The sequence below is a fragment of the Nannospalax galili genome, unplaced genomic scaffold, assembly GCF_000622305.1.
Source record: "Nannospalax galili isolate Female #2095 unplaced genomic scaffold, S.galili_v1.0 scaffold384, whole genome shotgun sequence".
In the NCBI taxonomy this organism is placed as follows: Eukaryota; Metazoa; Chordata; class Mammalia; order Rodentia; family Spalacidae; genus Nannospalax; species Nannospalax galili.
The window spans coordinates 2,716,787-2,742,528 of NW_008352648.1; the positions used below are offsets into that span (position 1 = coordinate 2,716,787).

A 25,742-nucleotide genomic window follows, 5' to 3' on the forward strand; every position below is an offset into this window, starting at 1 on the left:
GGCTTTGTTATATATAGATGACTGTACTTTTCTTCTGTTCTTTCAATTCATGTAAGGTGTTTTCAGTGTTTTAAGAGCTAAGCACAAAGAGAGATAAATAATAGACATCTCCTTGGTAGAAATCTATACTTGAGGTTGTTTGTTTTTTTAAGTCTAAACTCTATTGAACTTGTTAACTATAGGGTTTTAAAGCCGAACAGCTGGTTAAAGTCGTATATACATTGAGCATCAGTAAGCCAAAATATTCCAAAAATCTAAAGCTTTGAGCATAAGTTTCAGATTTCAGAAGTTTTAGACTTTTGTGGTAGGGAGACTAAAATCTGGACACTATTCCCAAATCCAATGAAGTCTAAAATCAAAATGCTTCTGGTCCCAGACATTGTGGATAAGAGAAACTCATCTCGTGCTCATCTAATAATAAATGTTCCTATTAGCTTTTATTCATGCTTTTGTCCATATATTTGAATGTTTTCAAAGTTCATGAATCATTTATTCCAAATATTTATTAAATATTTTCTATCTGTTAAGTAGTGGTTTAGTTCCAGAGTGTACAGTAGTGAATACAGTAGATGAGAATTCCTACCTTCGGTGCTTATAAGGAAGACTGGTGTGGCATAAGATAAAGAAATGTCTTACGTGTGTGCATATATGTATAATATATTCATCCAAAAGGGTAGAAATGGGAAGAAAGACAAGATGAGGAAGAGAAATGTGAAACATGGGCATAGAGTTTGAAATTTTAGTTTGGATTTCTAAGAGGGTTTCATAGAGGTGACTTTTGAGCAAAGATCTAAAGGAAGTACGGGTGCTAACTCATACTATCTAGGAAAAAGGACATGACAAATGGAATCATAAAAGCAAGTACCTGGAAGTAGAAGCTTGCCTACTGAGTTTAAGGATATAAGATGGCCCAGCAGGATAGAGATTGGAGAGAATGGAGGGAAGAAGAATAGGGGACAAACTGAGGAAGGCTTAAATTTCTTTCCCAGTCTTTTTTTTTTTTTTTTTTTTTTTTTTTTTTTTTTTTTTTTTGTCTTTAGCTCCAGCTGTCCTGGAACTCACTATGTAGACCAGGCAGGCCTCTAACTCAAAACGATCCACCTGCTTCTGAGTGCTGGGATTAAAGGCATGCACCACCATGCCTTGCTTCTTTCCAATATTTTCTTATTGGGCTAGCTTTAGTATTTTTATTTATAACACTTTTCTCAGTTTTCTATATACTTTTTATTAGCAGTTAGTATCTGTAATTTTTATTTTTTGGTCTTTTTGAGACCGGGTCTCCCTGTAGCCCCAGCTGTCCTGGAACTCACTGTGTAAGACCAGGCTGGCCATGAACTCAAAGAGATCCACCTGCCTCTGCCTCCCAAGTGCTGGGATTAAAGGCGTGTACCACCATGCCTGGCTTAAAGTATCTGTAATTTTTAAGAACTAGTATTATTACATTGTCTTACCCATGTTACAAAAACCTAAAAAGTCATTGTTGTGCTGGACTAGATTTAAATTGTTGGACAAAGAAAGTTTAAAATTAAAAGAAGAGGAACATGTTGTGAAGAAGAAAAAACAATCTATTTGAGATTTGAGATTGAATTTCTAAAGAAAATATTCACTGACTTAAAATAGTGAGATATGTTTTGCTTAAAAAATACTGAGTTAATTTTAGTTGGCACATGATATTTTTAAATAAGCCACATAAGCAGAATACAGAAAAACACCTGTGCAATGATTTTTTTTTTTAAACACTGTGGTTCCTGCATATTGTCCTTTACTTATTTTTTAAATTGGCAACTTCTTTTTTAGCAATGATAGCACTGATGGAGAGCCAGAAGAAAAGAGACGGAAATTAGCAAATGTTGTTATTAATCAGACTGCAAATGATTCCAAAGTCTTGATTGATAATATTCCAGAATGTTCTTCCTTAATTGAAGAGGTATATTGAAATTGTTTTGTAATTTTTCTTTTATTTATGTGTATGTGTGTATATATGCATGCAAGTGCTCATGGAGGTCAAAAAGGGTATTAGATCCACTGGACCTGGAGTTATACGTGGCTGTGGGCCACCACACGTGGGTGGTAGGAACTGGACCCAGGTCTCCAAAGTCAACAAATGCTTGTAACCACCAAGCCACCTCTCCAACTCCTATAATTTTCCTAAACTAATGTGTCAGTGGAGAATATTGAATAATTTGTCAATCGAGAAATTTTATCAGTAAATATCTTACACATTTTTTTAGTAATAAATTAAGAAATTTAAAGCATAGTTATTGCTAGAGCTACAAATAATCATACTTTATTGAATTTCTTAAATTGTTAGCAAAAAGTAAACCCTCTGAATTAGTAGTAATTACGTCTTTCTTATTCAGACAAATGAATGGCCTTTGGAAAGCTTTTGTGAAGAACTATGCAATGACCTTTTTAATCCCTCCTGGGAGGTAAGACGGCTTCATTATAGTTCCTCTCCACTCCATTTTTTGTGCTAATGCAAGAAGCAATGTCAGAAGCAGTATACTTTGTCAGGATCCCTATTCTTTTGGGTCCTTCTCAGGACTTAGAGCATATTATATTGACTTCTAAATAGAGATTGTTAGACTTTTTTAAAAAGACCTTTCCTATCCTTTTAATAATATTCTGAAGCAAATTGTTTCTTTTCATACTTTTTGCTACAGTAAAATAGCATTGTATTTTTCTCACAAACAGTAAAAATTACTTCTTTTCCTTTGGAAATAGACAGCTTTTGGGGTGCTGGTGGCTTAACAGTCTCTTTGTAGTTCAGGCTGTCTTGCAATATGTGATATACCTGCCTTAGCCTCCTGAGTACTGGGATTACAAATGTCTACCACCTTATCCAGCCTATAGTGAACAGTGTTGATTGACCAAGAACAGTAATTTCAGGGCCTGGGGGTATGTTTCAGGTGTAGAAAACCGTATGCTTATCATATACAAGGCCACAGGTTCAAACTTTGACACCAAAAAAAAGGAGGAGGTGGTGAGGCAGTAATTTCTAAACCAGCTTCTTAGTCCCAGAAGTATTTTTTCAAAGAGTATCTCTAACAAGTCCCAGTTTGTAAGAGAAGTCAAAGTGAAGCCCGTAGTTGAATTATTGTGTTACTAGTCTCAAACTATCCTGTCTCCCTTTAGGTGGCCCTGAATTAAACAAAAACCTGCTTGGGACCTAGGGGTGTAGCCCATTGGTATAGCCTTTGCTTAGCATATAAGAGGTCCTGGGTTTGATCCCCAGCATGGAAAGAGAAAGAGAGAGGAAAAGAAAAATAGCAAAGAAAAAGATTAAAACCTGTTGTGCTTTTTAAAGTTATTTAAGTCTTAGCTCAAATAAAGTCTTTTTGGGACAGGGCTTCCCTGTAGTCACAGCTGGCCAGGATTTGCTATGAAGACCAGGGTGGCCTTGAACTCACAGAGATCAGCCTGTCTCTGCCTCCCAAGTACTGGAATTAAAGGTCTGTGCCAACATGTCCAGCCACCTTTGATGTATTTTTATGCATGTATTTAAAAAGTACTGGTGTCTAGGCTATAAAGAAAATACATGACAATTTCTTTCCCTTGTTGTGGAACAATATAGGTAGAGTTTAGGTGAGTGAGAGTTGGAGGATTTGTATCTCAAGGTTTCAGAGTAACTGTTTTCTTGCTTGAATTTAAAAATATTCCATATAACCAAAAAAGTTGTGAAATTATACATATAAAATTTGTCTTGGATAGTTGAAGAAAAACATATTAGAAGGTGCCACTTACTTTAGTTTCTTAGTATCCCAGTAAAAATGTTTGTAACACCAACACTGATTAGAAGATGTGTTCATATTGAAGAAAAGTTGAATTTAGCATCTTTTAAACATTTAATTTCTGACATTTGCTTCTTGGTTCTTTTTAGGTTCGACATGGGGCAGGCACTGGACTTAGAGAAATTCTTAAAGCTCATGGGAAAAGTGGTGGTAAAATGGGAGACAGCACTTTAGAAGAAGTAAGTGTATGAAAGCCAGGGTTAATTACCACGTTTTAGCAGTTGGTCTCTTTTCCCAGTTTGGGGAAATAATGAGTTATGTATCATGAAATAAGAATAAGAGGTCAGTAAGGAAGAAGTATGAAGAGGTTAGAAAGAAAGGATGATAGAAGTTTAATACATAAATGAATTCAGGGAAAAGGCATGTTCAGAAACCTTGAGAGGACAGAGTTGTAGAAGGAAGAGCACCGAGTAGGATATAATGAACTGGAGAGTTAGGGAAGGTGAATAAAATGGTAATGGTCACTGAGCAACATGGTTGATACGGCAAAAGATACTGATAATAGGATAGATGGCAAATAGGAGCTAGAAAGACTTGAAACCAGAGTAACCTTAGCAGAATAAGTGACAAAATAGAATCTGAATATGAGAATTTCAATATAGTATCTCTAAATATAACCATGAAAGAAAACATGGACACATTTAAAAATAGTAAATATTAACAAAAATGTAGTATATTTACACAATGGAGTTCTCTACTCAGCAGTTAAGAAAGATGAAATAATAAAATTTTCAGGTAAATGGATGGATTTAGAAATTGTTATACTAAGTGAAATAACACAGACTCAGAAAAACAAAAGGCATATGTTCTCCCTCATTTGTGGATCCTAGCATCAAATCCTTTTAAGTGAGTGTGTATCCTGATGTAACTGCAGGAACCAGGAATGTGGAAGGGAACCAGGGAGGTAAATGGAATTAAGGAACCTGAGAGAGAAGAATAGTAGGAGAAAGATGTTACTAAGAGAGAAATTTGTAAAAAGGAGGTGGTTGGGGGGATTCGGGGGAGAAGGGCTATACAAAGAACTATGGGAATAAAGGGGAAGAATGAGCTCAGTAGAGGTGGGACTATAGCAGACAGAAGCTATCAAAGGAGAAATGGGGACACTTTAAATGGGGAGGGTGGGGAGGAAGGATAAGACATGGAGAGAAAGAGGAGAGATAAATAGTGCCTAGCTAGTATAAAAAGCCAGAGGGAATTGTATTAGGCCAAAAACCTACTGCAAAATTACACATGCAATATCTCTATATGAGTCCGTGGGTGTAGCTGAAGGCTATATAACAATAAATAGTGCCAGACAGGAGAAACCTTCCTTTGAGTTGTTGACCAGGGTAGTCCAAGAGACTCCCAAAATTACACGGGTTATTGCCACAGTCCTTAATTGCCTCCCAGAACTTGATGGTAAGACCCTATTGCTGAAGACAGGACATACTTTGAACACAGGATTTGGAGCAGTGGAGCTGGAACTGACCTGGAAGTCACTTCCCCTGAAAGCTAATTCTCATAGCTTTGGAGAGCACTATGCAAACTGATAATGGAGAACATCAGTCGATGGTCCAACTCTGGCTTCAAGGCCTGAAAACCACATCAATGACGAGCACAACAAACAACATTGGTGCAGTATGGCACTTTTATCTTGGGGGTAATCAACAGCTGCCTAATTGGACTTAAAGCCCACTCAGTGGGAGGAAACTCATGTCTGGTACTATAAACTTGGCCAAATACACATAACTGGCGAGCTCATAGATCTTAGAGAAAACCCAACTCTCATATCCCTAGATAAATGTAATTTCTTACTATGTGCAAAACATGGATCCTTAAATTTACAGACACGTATCCCAATCACTATCCATCAAAGTAGCTTCTTTTTCAACAGACAGAGATTATTACAGTTATACCACTGGTCACACATAGAGATTCTCTGTAAATTGCCCAAGCCTAAGTGGCACATCTAGGATGCATCCTCTACGCCTAAGACTCACGGAACATAGAACAAGGGATGAAGAGAACACTAATGCATCTTTCGGTTCTGATCACTTAAGCTCCCTCATGGAACAGAGGGCCAGGAACACAAATGGCCAAAAAGCAGAAAATAAGAGTCTGCAGAGTGTGGGTCCTTGAACAGGACTCCTATGTTGAGGTCCACCCACCTAGGGCTCAGGGACCATTGCAGAAGAGGGGGTGAAAGATTGTAGGGGCCAGGGAGGAGGTGCATGATCATATGGAAATAGTCCCATAGGCACCTGGGACCCTTGTCATACAAACCTACAGCAATGGTGTCAGCATGCACAAGACCCATGCAAACTTACACAGACAAAAAACCAGCACAGAACTGAGGAAATGAACAGCAAGCCCCAATCTTAGTCAAAGAGTAATTGGCAGCTGATTACTGCTGGGTGAGGAAGATCTGATCTTGAAGGGAGAAACTAGATAGGCTGACTCAACCCTGGTGGATGAACTTGCACTGAGGGACAGCTCAAGGCACTAACTTTACATAGTTGGCCTTAATACAAATGGCAGAATGTATGAGCTCCAGTGGTGGGGCTATGGGAGGGTGCCGAAGGGGAAGGGGGAAGGGGGTATAAAGTTGATTTTATGTTTGAAACACACAAAAATTCAATAAATATTTTAAAAAGAAAGATGTCAAGCCCCATATCCAAAGTCAGGAAACATCATGGAAGAGGGTACAGAAAGAATGCTAAAATAATCTGTCCCAGTATTTTATTTTTTATTTTGGACTTAAGATCTTCACCCTTTCCCTCTAGTACAAAGTTGGATTTTATCTGTTACCAAAAACTGATTATTTTTTAATAGATGATTCAGCAGCATCAAGAGTGGTTGGAGGACTTAGTTATTAGACTCCTTTGTGTTTTTGCATTGGACAGATTTGGAGACTTTGTTTCTGATGAAGTAAGTAACATCTGAGTGAAGATTTACCCAAATTGCAAATTCTACAAAATAAATGTTCTCTATACATGACTTCTTTCTTTCTGTTCTATAGGTTGTAGCACCAGTTCGTGAAACTTGTGCTCAAACATTAGGTGTGGTTTTAAAACACATGAATGAGACAGGAGTTCATAAGACAGTGGATGTGCTGCTGAAATTACTTACCCAAGAGCAGTGGGAAGTTAGACATGGTGGTCTGCTGGGAATAAAATATGCTCTGGCAGTTCGTCAGGTAAATAAAATACTTTGTGTTTAAAGCATATGTCAGGGTTTTTTCAGTCTTATTTTTCCTTTATAAGAAGGATTATAAGGGCTGGAGAGATTGCTCAGCGGTTAAGAGCACTGGTTGTTCTTGTAGAAGACCAGGGTTCATATCCCAGTACCCACATGGTGACTAGTAACTGTCCATAACTCCACTTCGAGAGTGGATCTAATGCCCTCTTCTGTCCTCCAAGGGCCCTGCACAACACAGGTGCACTTACATGTAGGCATAACACTCATAAACATTAAAAATAAATATCTTTTAAAAAAAAGAATTATAAAAAGATAATACGGGTAATATTAACCATTTTTCACAAAGGGACACAAATTCCAAAAAGTTGAAGCCTTGTTCAAGGTTATAAAAGTAGTTAGGGTTAATACGATTTCTTTCTTTTTTTAGTAGAATGTCTTATAATCCATTGTTTGTTTCTAGGATAAAATACAGACATACATACAGTCTCCTACTTATAAGCATTAATGTTCTTGTAGTAGCTTACTGAAAATTTTGATACAGTGTTTATCATGTCATGGCTAGCAATTGGGTTCTTAGGTTGACCCATAAAAGCCTATTTAATTATAACTCCTAAATCTTTTACTAAGTTGAGTGCTAAAACGATAAAACAAGGCAGGTGTAGTGGCCCAGACTTGGCAATCCAAGCACTTGGAGTCAAACATGTTATGGTTGTGCTATCAAAGGCCAGTTTCAAATTCCTGGTCCTCCAGCCTGAGGTATATGGGACCTTGTCTCTTTAAAAATAAATTATGAAAATAAATAAAAGAGTACTCTATACACATGCAACAGGTTTGTGGAAAAATTGGCTCAGAATTATATTATGAAATATTGGTAAAACGTCTCCTTCATATTTCCCCCCGGAGCTCTTTACAGAATCATGGATTTCCACAGATAGTTGCTTTTACCCTGGAGATGATGGTGATAGCAGAGTGTTCATGTTCAGGAGAAAGAAAGAAATGTGGAAGTTGGACTAGAGATGTAACTTAGTTGGTAGAGTGCTTGTTTGGCATGTATAAAGCCCTAGGTTTGGTCCTTACCAAATAATAGGATAAATCTGGTTGCACATACCTGGAATCCCAGCACAGGTCGGGAGGGATGGAGGCAAGAGAATCAGAAGTTCAAGGTCATCCTTAGCTAGATAGGACAACCTGGGGTACATAAGACCTTCCTAAAAAAATTTTTTTTAAAGAAAGTGAAAGTAATGAGATAAACAAGGAGCTAGAGGGACTGGAAAGATGGCTCAGCAGTTAAGAACACTGGTTGTTCTTGCCAGGTTCGAATCCCACCACACATGTCATCTGTAACTCCAGTCCCAGGGGATCTGACAGCCTTTTCTGACCTCCACCGGCATTGCATGACACAAGTGCACTTACCTACATGCAGGCAATATGTGCATACACATAAAATAAAAAAAAACAAATTAATTTAAAAAACAAACAAGGAGCTAGAGAGAAACTAGGGCTGAATCTTTTCTTTTACCAGTGTAATTTTCGTGAATATTTTCTAGATTGGGCCAGCATTGTTGGATCTTAGAGATGGTCCTGCTTATTTCACATTCCATTATGACTACTTAATGCTTTGGGTTAGCTTTTCCTCTGTTCTTTTGCTCAGTAATCCAAGAATTAACCTCCCATTCTCTAAAGGCTTTCTCTTTACCTTTTGAAGTTAGTCCTAAGGTGGTTTTTTTCTTTTGTTTTTAAAACTGCCGACACTGAAACATTACCTTGGAACTTCTGCTTATAGACAGAAGCTTTTCACCTCTTTCCCCTTTTGCTTCCTTCCTTGATTTTCTTTGCCTCCCCATACCCCGCCCCCCTTTATTTTAATCTTTTTGAGACAGGGTCTCCTTGTAGCCCTGACTGGCCTAGAACTCCCTCTGGAGACATGCTAGCCTTGAACTCAAAGAGATCCACCTGCCTCTGCTTCCCAAGTGCTGGGATTAAAGGTATATACCACCATGCCTGGCTTCCTTGCCCTTTTAGTCTTCAAACAAGACTTATTTTCTATCTGTAGAAGAAAGAATGGAAAACATCTTAATAGTGTTTGAACTGAACCCAGTGCCTCTGCAAGAGCAGGAAATGCTCTTAACTGCTGAGCCATCTCACCAGCCCCAGTACTTGATTTAATTTTTTTTTTTTTTTTTTTTAAGACAGGCCTGAACTTTCTATGTAGATCATCCCATGTTGGCCTCAGTTTCACAGAGGTCCACCTGGTGGGGGTGGGGGTGGGGGGGTTAGGATTAAAGGTATACCCAGCTAGTACTTGATATCTTTGATAAAATATTTAGAATCTTTCTCAAGTGGGATTATTTAAATGTAGCCTTTCACTGATTTATCTTTCTGTTTATATAATTCTTTTAAAAATATGTAAGTAGGGGCTGGAGAGATGGCTCAGTGGTTCAGAGCACTGACTGCTCTTGTAGAGGACCCAGGTTTGATTCCCAGCACCCACATGGCAGCTGCAAACTGTCCTTAACTCCAGTTCCAGGGGAATATGAAGCCCTCTTCTGACCTCCGTGGCATTGTACATGGGTACACTCATATACATGCAGGCAGTATACTCATACACATAAAATAAAAATAATAAATACATGAGTATTGTAATATATTCTTTTATATGACAAAGTTAATACAAATGTTTGATCACAGTAATTATACCATAGAAAATTTGTGTGTTTTGACATACTCTTTTACAGGATGTAATTAATACTTTATTGCCCAAAGTTTTAACTCGAATAATTGAAGGACTCCAGGACCTTGATGATGATGTCAGAGCTGTTGCTGCAGCATCATTAGTGCCTGTAGTAGAAAGCCTTGTGTATCTTCAGACACAAAAGGTATAGTAAAAGTTTTTCAGTGTTTTTTTTTTTTTTTTCCTGTAGAGCATGGTTACATTTGGAATATAGAATGTTAAGAAAAACATTGAGTACTTTTAATTCCCACATTTTTTGACAAGCATCCCTCTAGTGCATGTAAATTTGATTATATTGTCTCTAGGAAGAATGAATTGTGCCTGTGTCTGCCTCCCTTCATGTACATAATATGCAGAGACTTTCCTTGAGGAAAAAACAGCTATTGTTTTTTAAGTTTACTCTTAATTTTTAGAGTGAAGTTTAAAATTTTTATTTCCTAGCTTTTTAACCTGTTCTCATTTTTTTTTCAATTTTTTATGTATTTATTTTTATTTGATGTGTATGAGTGTATTGCCTGCGTGTATGTAAGTGCACCTGTGTCATTCAGTGCCCATGGAGGACAAAAGAGGGCATTCGATCCCCTGGAACTGGAGTTACAGACAGTTGTTAGCCACCATGTGGATGCTGGGATTCAAACCCGGTTTTTCTGTAAGAACAGCCATTGCTCTTAACCACTGAGTCATCTGTCCAGCCCCAATCTCTTGTCATTCATAAGAGACTTAAAATTTAGCGACCATTCTATTTCATCAAACCCAGAACATGAAATTAAAAGTGCAGCCAGCTACCTTGGTGGCATACAGCTTTAATCTGAGCACTCAGGAAGCAGAGGCTGGTAGAACTTTGTGAGTTCAAGGGCAGTCTGGTCTACATAGTGAGTTACAGGTTAGCTGGGGCTATAGGGAGACCCTGTCTCAAAAAAAAAAAAAAAAGGTGCAACCAGCCGTATTTTATGAGCTCAAAAACTAAATTTGTTTTTTCATGACTATTTATATCATGTAAAATGCCCTGAAATCACTTCCCTAGAGGGACATATTTTGTGTCTCTGTGTAGCACTGTTTTCAGTTAAGTTTTTTTCATAAAATAGACTATTGGCTATTAGCTAATATTTTGTGTCTCTGATACTGTTTTCAGTTGTTAAGTTTTTTACATAAAATAGCATATTGACTATTTTATTTTGTGAATTATCCTGCCCAGTATAAATCTGGTTAGGGAGGAAATGACAAAATTAAGAGTTGAATGGCATGAAAAAGAGGGTAGAATTGTTAATGGCAAATAATGTCCTCTCTGTAACTTTGCTTAAAACTGGCAGTGTCCATATCCATTGGATATGTTTTTACTCAATAGTAGCATTTAGAATGTAATTGGGCAGGCTTATGCATTTATTATATAAAATAATAACTTTTCCTAAATATTGATCTTACAGGTACCCTCAATCATAAATACCTTATGGGATGCTCTTCTGGAATTAGATGATCTAACAGCTTCAACAAATAGTATTATGACTCTTCTTTCATCTTTGTTAACTTACCCTCAGGTCCAACAATGCAGGTAATTATTTCTTATTAATGATATAGAATAAAAAGCCTTTATATAACTTTCCAGATAATTAAACTGAAACAAAATATTCAGTCTTTTCATGACTGTTTATATCATTTAAAATGCCCTGAAATCACTTTCCTAGAGGGACGTATTTTGTGTCTCTGTATAGTACTGTTTTTAATTGCTAAGTTTTTTACATAAAACAGAATATTGGCTATTAGCATCTTTAAGGATAGTACTGTAAGTTGAGGACACTGGAGGCCATGTTTTTTTTTTTTCCCCCCCTTCATTCTAGCCACTAGGACACTTGAAACTTGAAGCAGGAAGGTTATTTTAAGGGGCTGGGGTTGGAACTTCGTGGAAGATTATCTGGTATGAGGCCCAGAATTTAACCCTAGTATCTGCCCGCCACCCCAAATAATTTTTCCTTAATCTTGGATTGAGGATTTTTTTTTTCCCTTGATTTTGTTTGTTTATTGTTTTGATTTCTGAGACAGGGCCTCAAAATATAGCCCTGGCTGACCTGGAACCCATTACTAGATCAAGCTGACTTTGAACTCACAGAGATCCACCTGCCTCCCTCTGCCTCCTGAGAGCTAGGATTAAATTGGGTTGAGGTTTTTTGTTGTTTTTTTTTTAATAGTTCATTATCTCGTGGATCTAAAATAGCTTATTTTAAAAATGTGATCATTTCATATTATTTCCTATGCTGGCTCCAGAATAAAGGCTTTAAAATTTAACATCAGTTTATTTTATTTTTTATTTTTTATTTTTTTGGTCTTTTTGAGACAAGGTCTCCCTGTAGCCCCAGCTGTCCTGGAACTCACTATGTAGACCAGGCTGGCCTTGAACTCACAGAGATCCCCCTGCCTCTGCTGGGACTAAAGGTGTGCACCACCACGCCTGGCTTAGTTTATATTTTTTTAAGACTTGCCCCCTCCCTTGTGAACTTTTTCTTTGTAATGTTCATGTCTTCAATTTTTATTCTTTATTTCAGTGATTACTAGTCAGAAAGGAAACATATCATAATGAAATATACTCAAAGGCAGCTCTTTGATGGAGCCCAAAACATATACCAAAAACTGTTACTGCCTTTCCAGTTCTAATACTGGATGCAAAACTTAAGGTGTTCCCTATCTGTTACGACTTGCTCTGAATGTTATTGTTTCTATTAATAGTATCCTTGATGTTACAGAAAAAAAATTGTACAACTTTTTAAAAAAATTCACTGATAACGAAATTATAGCTCTTAGCTTTTTAGTGAAGGTATTTAATGGAAATTTATATGATTATGATTTTTAAAGAATTTGTGGTATATGAGTGAGCATTTCCAGTGAAATTCAAGCATGTATGAAAAGCGTGTTCTTCATATATTACTGATAGTCATATTTTGATACAAAATTGAGGCTGGTAGAACAATGTTCAAGTAGGAATAACAAAATAGTTACCTGTAGAAGCAGTAGAACAACTAAAGTGGTAATACGTATATGGGGTTTTCTACTTTTTACATGCTTCTATTACTAATAAAATTTGTAAGAATTAAGTGAGTTTACGTATCAGCTCTCCTTGAGCTGACACAGGGCTTTGCCAGAGGTGGTGGTACATGCCTTTAATCCTAGCACTCAGGAGTCAGAAGTAGGTGGATTCCTGTAAGGTCCAGGCCAGCCTTGTCTATATAGCCAGTTCCAGGCCAACTAGGGCTACAGGGAGGAGTCCCTGTCTCCAAAAGAAAAAGAAGAAAGTCTATAGGTTTGACCTGTGGGCTTTAGTAGATATAAAAAACTAGATAATGTAAGAAAATGATCCAATGTAATGAAAATTCTGGTAATCCAATGTGGAGTAATGTAGTTTCCATCCTTTTTGTTTTTGTTTCAAAATTGCCTTATTAGAAAATTTGCTTCATATGTTGTGGTAATTGGCAGATACTTCCAGCTTATGTAAGAATAAATGCAGCATGTCATTTGGAGCATGAACAATTACACTATTAACAAGTCTTTGTCATAATGCTTTTTATGTAATGAGTCTCTCTTATGTCTGCGTGTGCATGTGTTTAAATTAGAATTTTTAAAATGAACTTACTAAATGTGTAAATTAAGTGCAAGATGTAATATTTACACACACATACTTTGTAAGTATTAAAAGATAGCTCTTCTGAAGAAGCACAGAAGATGAACATATCAGTAGTAACACTGGCAGATTCCTTTTTGAAAATAGAGGTATAGGCGGGGCATGGTAGTGCACGCATTTAATCCCAGCACTTGGGAGGCAGAGGCAGGCGGATCTCTGAGTTCAAGGCCAGCCTGGTCTGCATAGTGAATTCTAGGACAGCTGGGGCTACAGGGAGACCCTGTCTCAAAAAGACCAAAAAAAAATAGAGGTATGTAGGTCAAATGCTACATATGAACCATTTCCTAATTCTAGGTAACTTGTAAATGGCTAGTGGATGTGACAGGAATGCTGTGGTTCAAGCTAGCCTAGACTTGGCTTTGCTTGCTTCCCATTCCCATTTAAATCTAATCTGAGAAAGAAGAAATTTGAGTCTTCTATCCTGTACATGCTAAGCCAGGATGACAGATTTCAAAACTACTATCATATCGTAACCTCTTGCTCACCTGAGATGGCCTGAAAAGGAAATAAAAGTTATATCTGCCCATTGAGGTTAAACCTGATTGTGTAGGTAGGATATACTTCCCATTTTTCTGGTAAGAACAGTTAAGTGCAGATATATTGGAAAATTTTAACTGGATGAGGATAATTCATAGCATTAATTCCATAGAGAAACCTAAAATTAATTTCTACCTTTCATTACTAGCTGAATTTTCTCTGCCTCTTGGTGTTATAATAACATTTTTGAATGAGGGTGTTAAGTGAATGCTTATGAAAATTGGATCATCTTATTTATTAAAAAGAGATGATGTCAGCATCACTAGGACCACATGACAGTGATTTAGATAATGTATTTATGGAGTTTCAACTGAGAATGGGTAAGATTAATTTGTGTCTTCTTTATTAGTATTCAACAGTCACTCACAGTTTTAGTCCCACGTGTCTGGCCATTTTTGCATCACACTATATCTTCCGTTCGAAGAGCAGCATTGGAAACTCTATTTACGTTATTATCAACACAGGACCAGGTAAGAACTGAATATATATAACAGTCTGAAAACTTCTATAAATTAATTCTATAAAATAAACCAGATCATTGGCTCGCCTTTGCCACACAGCAGAAGATCAGAATGCTGGGCAGAGTAGAAGGTGTGTGCTGACCACAGAAACTTAACAGTGTGCTGACCATGAGGGCAGGTATATTTTTGTATTTTGCTGTAGGTTGTATTTTCAGAACCTGGAATAAATACTTGTTGAGTGAATCAATGATTGAATAATCCCTTCCTACAGAAGACTTATTAGTCTTTACTTGCTTTTTATGGCCAATGGGTGATTGGCAGAAACCATCCCAGGTTATAAAGGCTGCATTGGAAGCTCTGAAGTAAAATTCTTCAAAGAGCAGCTACTAAATTCCCAACCTCTTATCTCCCCTTAAAATTTACTATCTTGGGAGCATGTATATCCAAGGATCACATACTACATTAGCCACACATTGAAATGCCCACAGAGCTCATGAGTTGAGTCCTGTTTATGAAAAGCTTCACATTCCTGTTTTTGAAAGAATTCTAAAGATTGAACAAAATTTGTCAGAAAAAAAAAATAGTAAGAGGTACTAATAAGGATTTATACTTTGCCAGTTTCTTTCTTTTTTTTTTTTTAAGTTTATTTTGAGACAGGGTCTCCTTTTAGCTGCAGCTGGCCTGGAACTAGCTATGTAGACCAGCCTGGCCTCAAACTCGAAGAGATCTGCCTGTTTCTACCTCTTGAGTGCTGGGATTAAAATTTGGGCCATTTGCTTTTAAAGAAGAGTAGTTGATAGTTTTAGACAATAGATACTTGCATGAATGTCTCTTGTGTTCACTAACCATTTGTTTCTGTGTGAATTAAGAATAAGATTTGCTTTAATATACAGCATGATAGTGTGTTACACTTCTGTAAGTAAACATCTATGAATCTTGTTTTGTATTAGCCTTTTAATTTTCTTTAATTAAAATCTTCTCTGCAGAAAAACTGTCAGGTCTGTTTTGTAATTCTCCATTCATTGGTTGTGGGTTGACATGAAAGCTGGCTTGAATTGTTCCTATTTTTCATTTTAGCTTTTCTGTAGTTTGGTGATTTTTGCCTAAATGTTTCTGATGTAAATATTCTTAAATTGACTTCAAGAGGTTTGAGACAAACTTCTCCAAGTCCTCATATCTTTTTTTCCTTCCTCATTTTTTTCCCTCTCTGCCTCCCTCCCTGACTCCTTCTCTGTCTTCCTCCCTTGCTCAATTGTTAGTGTTGTCAGTTAGCTAAAATCTACAATCACCTGAGAGAATGACTTTTGAACATTTTGGGGGGAGTATTATGTTAATTGAGGTAGGAAGACCTGTCCAGCATGAGTGGCATCGTTCTTTGACTGGTCTCTAGACCAAAAAATGGAAAAAGTAAGGGCTGGAGAAATGGCTAAGTGGTTAAGAACACTGGCTGCTCTTGCAGAGGACCCGGGTTCAATTCCCAGCACCCACATGGTGGCTAACAACTGTCCGTAACTCCAGTTCCAGGGAATCCAATGCCCTCTTCTGTCCTTGGGCATTGCATACCACAGGTGCACTTACACACATACAGCACAACATTCAGACACATAAAATAAAAAATACAAAAACCAACCAACCAACCAAACAAACAAACAAAAAAACCCAAAAAGCCAGGCGTGGTGGCGCACGCCTTTAATCCCAGCACTTGGGAGGCAGAGGCAGGTGGATCTTTGTGAGTTCAAGGCTAGCCAGGTCTACATAGTGAGATCCAGGACAGCTGGGGCTACAGGGAGACCCTGTCTCAAAAAGACAAAAAGCCCCCCAGAAACATAAATAAATAAAAAGCTGAGCACCAGGATACATTCATTCACTGCTCTCTGCTTTTTTTTAATTACAAATTTTTGGGGGGGGGCGCTGTTGTTTTTGAGCCAGGGTCTCCCTGTATCCCCCACAGGCCTGGAATTCACTATGTAGACTAGGCTAGCCTCTCACAGAGATCTGCCTGCCTTTGCCTCCTCAGTGCTGGGACTAAATGTGTGTACCACCACACCTAGCCTTAATTACAAATTCTAACACTTATTTATTTATTTATTTTTTGAGACAGGGTCTCCCTGTAGCCCCAGCTGTCCTGGAACTCACTATGTAGACCAGGCTGGCCTTGAACTCACAGAGATCCGCCTGCCTCTGCCTCCTGAATGCTGGGATTAAAGGCGTGCGCCACCATGCCCGGCTTTATTTAATTTTTATCTTAATTAAAATTTTGGCATTTTCTTATGTGCTCTGTGCTTCTTGCTTGGATTCAATATGACTAGCTACTTCAAACTTCTGCTGCTTTTACTACCCTGCCATAGTGGACTGTGAGCCCAAATTGTGAGCTTCAAATTGTGAACCAAAATCTTTTCTCCCTTAAGTTGAGTCTGTCAGGGTATTTTTATCATGGCAACAGGAAAAGGAACTTTTTTTTTTTTTTTTTTTTTTTTAATTTGGTATTTTTTTTTTTTTTTTTTTTTTTAAATATGTAGTCTTTTTGTTATTCATTGTTTTAGAATTGGTCTTGCTATATAGCCCAGACTTGCCCCAAATTTCTTGTCTCAACCTTCTGTGGGATTATAAGTGTGGGATTATAAACATGTACTACCACATGTGGTTAACCTATTTTCTAATTTACCTACTTTCTTCTCTCATGATGTTTATAAAACTATTACCTTCCTTTCTCCAGTGGGGAACCATAGCCTCAGTTATTTTATTTTTAGTTTTTGGTCTTTTTGAGGTAGGCTCTCCTGTAGCCCCAGTTGGCCTGGAAGTATATAGACCTGGCTGGCCTCAATTTCACAGAGATCCACCTGCCTCTTGCCTTCTGGGTGCTGGGATTAAAGATGTCCACCACCATTCCTGGCAGCTTCAGTTACTTTTAAGCTGGTGAGTAACTTGATATTGTCTATTGTATTAGAATTTGACTCCTGTTTCATTAGACTTCTGCATTTATTGGTCTTCAGATATCTGGCTCTTACCAATCTTATTTCCTTATCTATACCCTGGAGTCAGAATATCTTTGCATATGACTCATCACTCTTCCTATAGGTTTACAGACAGACAAATGTCAGCTCTCTTTCATCCTTTGTTTACCTTTTCTTCCGGGAACGAGTGAAAATCCTTGGTGCCTCAAAGCTCCTTCAGTTTCCGTGACTGACTGATATATTTTGTGTGTGTGTGTGTGTGTGTGTGTGAGAGAGAGAGAGAGAGAGAGAGAGAGAGAGAGAGAGAGAGAGAGATATTCTGAGCACATTTGGTTCCAAGATATTTATATGTGAGATGATAGACCTGAGGCCATGATAAAATCTACCATTAATTTAACTTACCTTCCTTTTTCTGATCTGCTTTCTTGTCTTTGATCATAGTGTTATTAGAATTCTTTTTTTAAAAAATGTTTTATTTATTATTTTTATGTGTCTGAGTGTATTGCCTGCATGTATGTGAGTGTACCCATGTCGTGCAATGCCACGGAGGTCAGAATAGGGCTTCAGATTCCCCTGGAACTGGAGTTAAGGACAGTTTTTAGCTGCCATGTGGGTGCTGGGAATCAAATCTAGGTCCTCTTCAAGAGCAGTCAGTGCTCTTAACTGCTGAGCCATGTCTCCATATTAGAATTCTTAATGTGGAAGCAAGTATAGCATAAAAAACAGTCAGCTAGAGCTTTTGTCACTGTTGTTATATCTTCAGTGGTGTAATGAAAAGATCGTTTTCTAATTTTGGCTCTACTGTTTTATCATGATGTTGATAAGTTTTTTTTTTTTTTTTTTTTTGAACATTGGTTAAATCTCTGCAGTGTTTCTCTGAATTTTGAATCAAATGAGATAAATGAAGGCACTTTGGGAATGTTAATGCTTTACAAATATACAGAATAGTACAAAGAGTAAAATACATTTATGCAAATTGTTTATTATTTGGAAATCTTGTTTATGTTCTGTGGTATAGGAATGGTATTTGAAAGTAATACTCTAAACTACTGGGGTTCGCTTTATGCTGGGAACTATGCTACCTACTTTATAAGGAGGTGGCTACTACAATTGATATTTTGCAGATGACCAAAAATTAAGAAACTTTGTCAAGTTCACATAGGTGACACAGTTCACAGAAAGTAGCTTAATTCAAATTCAGATAGAAGTCTAGCTGACTTTCAGCCTTGACCTAAATTTTATAAAGAAACCTAATAGGTTGCATCTTTCTTGAGTTGCTTTCCCACTTCGGAATATGAAGCGAGTTTAAGGACAGAGTGAGAAAATTAACCTAGTATCTGAGTTAGCAGTAGCTGTGTTCTGGTTTCAGCTTCTCACATACCCAGCCACCACTCTGAGCAATTCCAGAGTAATTTGGTGGAGTTAAACTTTGCTTTAGAAAGATTGATTCTTCTGTTCACTTATAACTATTCTGATTATCTTTAGTAATTTTTTTGTTTTGCCCCTGAAAGTGCAAGACTATAAGAAATTGGACTGAGAGATGGCTCAGTGGTTAAGAGCACTGACTGCAGTTAAGAGCCCTTGCAGAGGACCTGGTTTGGATTCGCAGCATTCACTTGGTGTCTAACAGTCGTCCATAACTCCAGTTCCAGGGAATCCCAACACCCTCTTCTGATCTCTGTGGGCATTGCATGACATGGGTGCACTTACACACATGCAGGCAAAACATTTGTACACATAAAAAAATAAATAAATAAATAGGGGCTGGAGAGATGGCTCAGCAGTTAAGAGCACTGACTGCTCTTGCAGAGGACCCAGGTTCAATTCCCAGCACCCACATGGCGGCTGTGAACCATCCTTAACTCCAGTTCCAGGGGAATCTGGAGTCCTCTTCTGACCTCTGTGGCATTGCACAACACGGGTACACTCATATACATGCAGACAATACAAATAAAAATAATAAATAAAATAAAATAAATTTTTAAAAAGAGTATAAGAAATTGTCCTTATTCTCAAATTTATTCCGTTATGACTATGGGATGCAATTAAGTGTCCTCATAGAGCCACATATAATCTTATTTCTGTTATATTTCCCTGTGGCGTACCATTATAGTCATGAAAATTTTTAATTTCTATGTCTTCATTGGTGTATTATGCTAATATGTTCAAAGTAATAGAAAGCCTACCTTCTGAGGGGACATGACATGAACTTATGGTCAAAATGTAACTTTTTTACTAAACCAATAACTTGCTAACTTATGTGAAAGAATTTTCCATTTGTTTTTCTTTTTCATAGTGTCTCATTAGCCAGAAACTGTTGATATTTTAATTCCACAGCATACCTGTGAATGTTTGTGTACCAGTGAGCTAATTAGTGTTGAGGGTCAGGAACTGTTAGAGCCAGAACTTTACTCTATGATCTAGACAGATATCCTCTTATGACATTAATCTCCTGTTTTGTTATGGTCTACTGACTGGGTAAGCTTTTCTGTGCCATTTACATTGTAGTTACTTTTTAATTCATTCTGAAATTTCATTTGTTAATATCTTTTATCTGAAAGGCAGGTTTAATCATAGAAAGATACACGTGAGAGAGAATTGGAAATAGAGGCATTTTAATCCAGGATGTTAGAGAATGTAATATACACATGCAAAGAGAAGGAAACAAAGACATGTTAGCATAATTAGGTGTTGGCTATACTTTATGAAGGATCAAGTTTTTTTTTTCCCCTTTGATAGTGGATCAAAATAAAGTTTAGAGCAAAGTAGTGAACTCAGTGTGATTCACTAAATTGTATGTTTTTCCTGACCTTGCAGCTTAAGAACATTTTGACATACAAGTAGAAATGATATTTGTCTGCAGGCAGGAATTGGGAATTTGTGGTCATGATTATCAGATTGCTACTTTTTCCATAGCCACCTATTTTGTGGCAATCTTTCATGGCAGAGAAGAGAGGAGGCCCAGCAAAGGGATAGTTGTAAGATTCTGCCAAAGTAAAATGCCATTTCTGCTAGTTAGGGAGCTAAGTGCTAAGCTGTTGCAGAGCACAGTATTCTGACACTAAACGTGGGGGTTTTGCTTATTCTGGTTGTTCTCCAACTCCTTGAATACCATATGGGTGCCATACAGTTCATTTAATTGAGACACTTTATCTGGAGTTAGTGTCAAATTCCATAAGTTAAAGGGTTCCGTCTTTTTCGTAGATACCATTTGCAACTCTTGACCCTCTGGTACTTCTGATCAACCAGCTGTAAGTTGAAGACTCCTATAGCCCCCTCCTCAGGTTCAGTAATTGGACCACTCAACTCTAAAAAGCTTTCTTTACTTAGTTAGTTACTGGCTCATTGTAGAGAGTATAGCTTATGAGCCACCAAATACAAGAGATGCATATGCAGAACAGAGTGTGGGAGGGAAGTGCTCTGAGCTTTCCTGCTCTCTCCAGGCACAGAACTCTCCAAGCACTCCTTTGTTTACCCCTACCAGAAGTTTTCTGAACCCCATTAGGTTAATTTTTTATTTTTATTTTTTTATTTTTTGGTCTTTTTGAGACAGGGTCTCCCTGTAGCCCCAGCTGTCCTGGAACTCACTATATAGACCAGGCTGGCCTTGAACTCACAGAGATCTGCCTGCCTCCTGAGTGCTGGGATTAAAGGCGTGTGCCACTACGCCCGGCTATAGGTTAATTTTTAAAATCATGTCACAATTGTGGAAACTTTTGTATATTTTTGCACTTCCTATTAAAATATAGGGTTCAATCCTATAAATACAATTTATAAATATAAATTTTGGACCATTTCCATGGGCAAATGGGTAATGATTAAGAACCTACTTTGTTTTTTCGGTTTTCTAGCTAATGGTAAGCCTTTGCTTTTGTGTAGTAAAACAGGAGAAGACACTTAACAACTATATCAGAGTAGGATAGGTATCTAGTAGGAAAAGTGGAAGATACTGGATAGTTCCTAGCTGGTGAAGTGGGTGAATGATCACACAAAGCATCCTGCCAAAGATGAAGTTTTGTCTGAGATCTGAAGGATACAGGAGCTTTAGCTAGTTGAAAAATAGGAGAAGGGTCAGAGGCAAGAGAGCATGATGGCACTAATGAGGAAGTAAAAGAAAATTGATCTGATGGAAGGCAGTGTGAAGCTGTAGAGGCTGGAAATCTTGCCTTGATTTTAAAGCACAGTGAAATGTCTAGTAGTCTTATTTCTGTTCTCTGCCAACCTTCCTTATTCTGAGTCTCCGGAAGACAAATCACAAGAGGGAACATTGATCTGAATAAAGTAGTTAGGAAGAGACTTCCTAACCCCTCTCATACACTGGATAGCTGCCAGTCATTTCCTAGTTAACACAAGCACCATCCCTCTTTCTAAATACAAAAAAGTAAAGGCCTAGGAAGTACTTGTTAATGTTGACATAATTTATTATTTTATTGTTTAACAGAAACAAAAAATTTAAAGTCTCCTTAAAACAAGAGCTCACTCTCATTTGGGTTGCAGTTGTCCATGTAATAGTTAATGTAAATTTGTTGAAGTACCTGTCATGAGTAGGAAGAGTTTATTTGGGATAAGAGTTCATCATGGCAGGAGGTAGCTTAAACAGAAAGCTGAGAGCTCAGGTCTTCAAACAGACATAGGAAGCAGAAAAACAGACTGGAAATGGGACATGGCAATGAACTCCAAAAGCCCACCTCTTGACATGCTTCCTCCAGCAAGGCCATACCTCCTAAACCTCCACAAACTGCACCAACCAACTCGAGCCAACCATTCAAATATGTGGAACCTATGAGGGACATTTTCATTCAAACCACCACAGAAGAACATTGAACTCTGATCTCATTCTGTCATTTTGTCTCTGATCTTATAGCTGTTTTCCATTAGCTATAAAATTATAGCTAATTTTAAAAAATGGTGTTTTGAGCATTAGACTTTTTTTTGAAATTCAGTTAAAAATTTCAAATTTCTCATTTCCTTCCACACACTGTAATTTTTTTTACAAGAAAACATGATGGGGGGCTGGAGAGATGGCTCAGTGGTTAAGAACACTGGTTGTTCTTGCAGAAGACCCAGGTTCGAATCCCAGCACCCACATGACAGCTAACAACAGTCTGTAACTCCAGTTGCAGGGGATCGGACAGCCTCTTCTGACCTCCACGGGCATTGCACAACATGGGTTCACTTACCTAGATGCAGGCAGTACACGCATACACATAAAATAAAATTTAAAAAAAAGTTAAAAACATGGTGGGAGATGGATGATAGGCATTGTGAACTAGTGCTAGAACTTTTATGATATTTAGTCCTATTCAGTGAGCTTTTAATTGTTTGAACAGCAATGACAGCTTGTTCCTTGTTCTGAGAATTCTGTGAACACAATAGGTAATTGGTTAAGTACTGTTTGGTTGCTTGATAAAGGTAGGCTTTTGAACTGTTGAGAAATCCCTTAGGTTGAAATTCTTTTTTGCTGAATCCCCTGAAATTGGAAGCAATCTCTCTCTCTCTCTCTCTCTCTCTCTCTCTCTCTCTCTCTCTCTCTCTCACACACACACACACACACACGTGGTTTTCTAAGAAGATTGAGCACAGTTTTCACCAAATTTTCAAAATGTTCCTGACATAATACAAAATAAGAATATGTCTAAGGTTTGTAGTGAATTCAGTTTAATTTTCTAGGTTCTTTACATTCCTGGTGAGTACTAGAACATAAACTCTGATCTTTTAGTACAGCAGCAGTAATCTTGTCATTTCCAAAATTTTCTTGGTAAAGCAATGATGTATTAAAAGGTATAACTGAAGACACTGCTGGTTATAGCATGGTTCTATATGGAAGATATATTTTCAGCTTACATGGAGAAAATGTGATGTTGGGATAATGATGCTCCTTCCAGCTTTCCTGTATTACATATTTTCCAAGTCATTGCAATAGTAAAATATAGTACAATTTGCCTGAATGTCTTAACAAAATTTATCACAAATTGAATCTTTTGATAAAGTCATTTAATGTTTTCATGGTAATGTTTGTGTTATTTGACTTGTACCTCAGGTAAGCTGACATCAAAGAACCACATGCTATAGCTTTGATTCTGTGTTTGTTTTCAGAACTCTTCATCTTGGCTTATACCCATTCTGTCTGATATGCTTCGTCACATTTTTCAGTTTTGTGTTTTAGAAAGCAGCCAAGAAATTCTGGACCTTATTCACAAGGTACGTGATGAATAAATATATCTTTTCTTCCTTTCCTAATAAGTTTTCAGATTTAAATTTAAAAACTGTAAATTCAGCCGGGCATGGTGGCACACGCCTTTAATCCCAGCACTCTGGGAGGCAGAGGCAGGTGGATCTCTGTGAGTTCAAGGCCAGCCTGGTCTGTATAGTGAGTTCCAGGACAGCTGGGACTACAGGGAGACCCTGTCTCAAAAAGACCAAAAAAAAAAACAAAAAACCCCCAAACAAACAAACTATAAGTTCTATGCTATTGATCATGGATTTTTAAGGAATTAAGTCATCTCATCTGAGATATTTGAAGAGACTGGTCGCCTACAAAATGAGGCAGGAATCCAGATTTCTTATGGAATGTAATAGTTAAGTTCTGCTTGGTTGTGTTTCTTCCTCTTCTTATTATCACCTAGTAGACAACCATTTTACTTAAAAGATTTGATTTGATTTCTAATTGTGTGTGTGTCTGTCTGTGTTGGTGTGGAAGTATGTGCAAGTGAATGCAGGGGTCCAAGGAGGCCAGAGGCTCAGAATCCCCTGGAGCAGGACTTATAGTTGTAAGCTTCTTGATGTGGGTGTTGGGAAATGAACTTGGTTCCTCTGCAAGAGTTGTATGTGTTCTTAACTGCTGAGCCATCTCTCTAGCCCGTAGGCAAATGCTTTAAGTACTTTTGGAAAGACTCATGTTAAAAAAAAAAAACTTAAAACAGCATCTGGGGGGTCTGAGGAGATGGGGACCTGAGTCCAAAACCCTAGAACCTAAATAAAGTTGGATATGATGGAACTGTCTGATGGTAGACAGACAGGAAAATCCCTGAAAGCGTGAGACCCTGCCTTAAACAACGTGAAAAGCAAGGACCTACTCCCATGATTGTCCTCTGACCTCCACACATACACCATGCCACTCATGCCACCCCCCATACATGCACATGCATACAACACACACACACACACACACACACACAGAGATTAAAAAAAAGATTAAGAATAGGATCTAGGGGGTGGCTGTTGCTTGTGATTCCAGTATTCAGGAGACTGAGGAAGGAATATTGCTGGAAGTTTGAAGGCAGTTTGTGTTATATAATGAATTTAAGGACAGCCTGGGACACATAGCAAAAATCCCTGTATTAAAAAACAAAGCAAAAGAAGGAAAGGGAAGGAAGAGAAGAGAGGAAAGGGGAGCTGGTTTTCTCCTTCTACCTTTTGAGTTCTATGGATGGAACCTAGGTTGTCAGGCCTGGTGGCAAGTGCCTTTACCCACCGAGCCATCCCCCCAGCCCTTATATTCCTTTAAAACAAAACAAAAAACAACTTTCCTTTGCATTATTTCATGTAGTATATCAACCTATCAAAAAACAGTATTTCAAACCTAACCCCTATGTTGAGTTTTAAATTTAATGTTTTTCCCCCCTCCCCAAATTCATTTTCCCTAAAAGTATATTTTAGGTTTTGTTAGCACTTAATAGAAAAATTTCATTTTAATGTTCCCCTTTCACTCTATAGGTATGGATGGAACTATTGAGCAAGGCTTCAGTTCAGTATGTGGTAGCAGCTGCTTGTCCATGGATGGGTGCTTGGCTTTGCTTAATGATGCAGCCTTCTCATTTGCCAATTGATTTAAATATGTTGCTAGAAGTGAAAGCTAGAGCCAAGGTAAGTATAGAGAAACATAAGGTATTTTTATGTTTAACTCATAAATACTTACATAGTAACCACTTAAGAAGCCGGTGTTGCTTTATTCTAATGGAAGTTTCATTAATATTGATGAGAAATCCTTTTCTCAGACTCTGATAAATTGGATAGTAATCCTTATCCATTAAAATTTTTACAAAAGGAGCAGCTGGGTGTGGTGGCACATGCCTTTAATCCTAGCACTCAGGAGGCTGAGGCAGGTGGATCTCTGTGAGTTCAAGGCCAGCCTGGCCTACATAGTGAGTTCAGGACAGCTGGGGCTACAGGGAGACCCTGTCTCAAAAAGATCCCCCCCCAAAAAAAATTTACAAAAGGAGCTACATTTTACTAGAATGATAACAGCATTTTTGTTAAAAAATTTTCATTGTTTTTAGGGTTTTTTTGGTCTTTTTGATCTTTTTGAGACAGGGTCTCCCTGTAGCCCCAGCTGTCCTGAACTCACTACATAGACCAGGCTGGCCTCGAACTCACAGAGATCCACCTGCCTCTGCCTCTGGAGTGCTGGGATTAAAGGCGTGC

General features: G+C 37.8%; 1 protein-coding gene across 2 annotated transcripts in view; it reads left to right on the forward strand.

The window, feature by feature from the left end:
- The window catches only part of Btaf1 (B-TFIID TATA-box binding protein associated factor 1), a 112,776-nt gene that overhangs the window by 44,159 nt on the left and 42,875 nt on the right, over positions 1-25,742 (forward strand). For both annotated transcript variants that reach the window (XM_008849604.2, XM_029554328.1), the window contains exons 7-16: positions 1,798-1,927; positions 2,361-2,429; positions 3,881-3,970; positions 6,603-6,698; positions 6,790-6,966; positions 9,704-9,844; positions 11,124-11,248; positions 14,253-14,373; positions 23,415-23,519; positions 25,035-25,184. In XM_008849604.2, the coding sequence (XP_008847826.1) occupies positions 1,798-1,927; positions 2,361-2,429; positions 3,881-3,970; positions 6,603-6,698; positions 6,790-6,966; positions 9,704-9,844; positions 11,124-11,248; positions 14,253-14,373; positions 23,415-23,519; positions 25,035-25,184 (1,204 nt within the window). The remainder of the gene's footprint in view (positions 1-1,797; positions 1,928-2,360; positions 2,430-3,880; positions 3,971-6,602; positions 6,699-6,789; positions 6,967-9,703; positions 9,845-11,123; positions 11,249-14,252; positions 14,374-23,414; positions 23,520-25,034; positions 25,185-25,742) is intronic.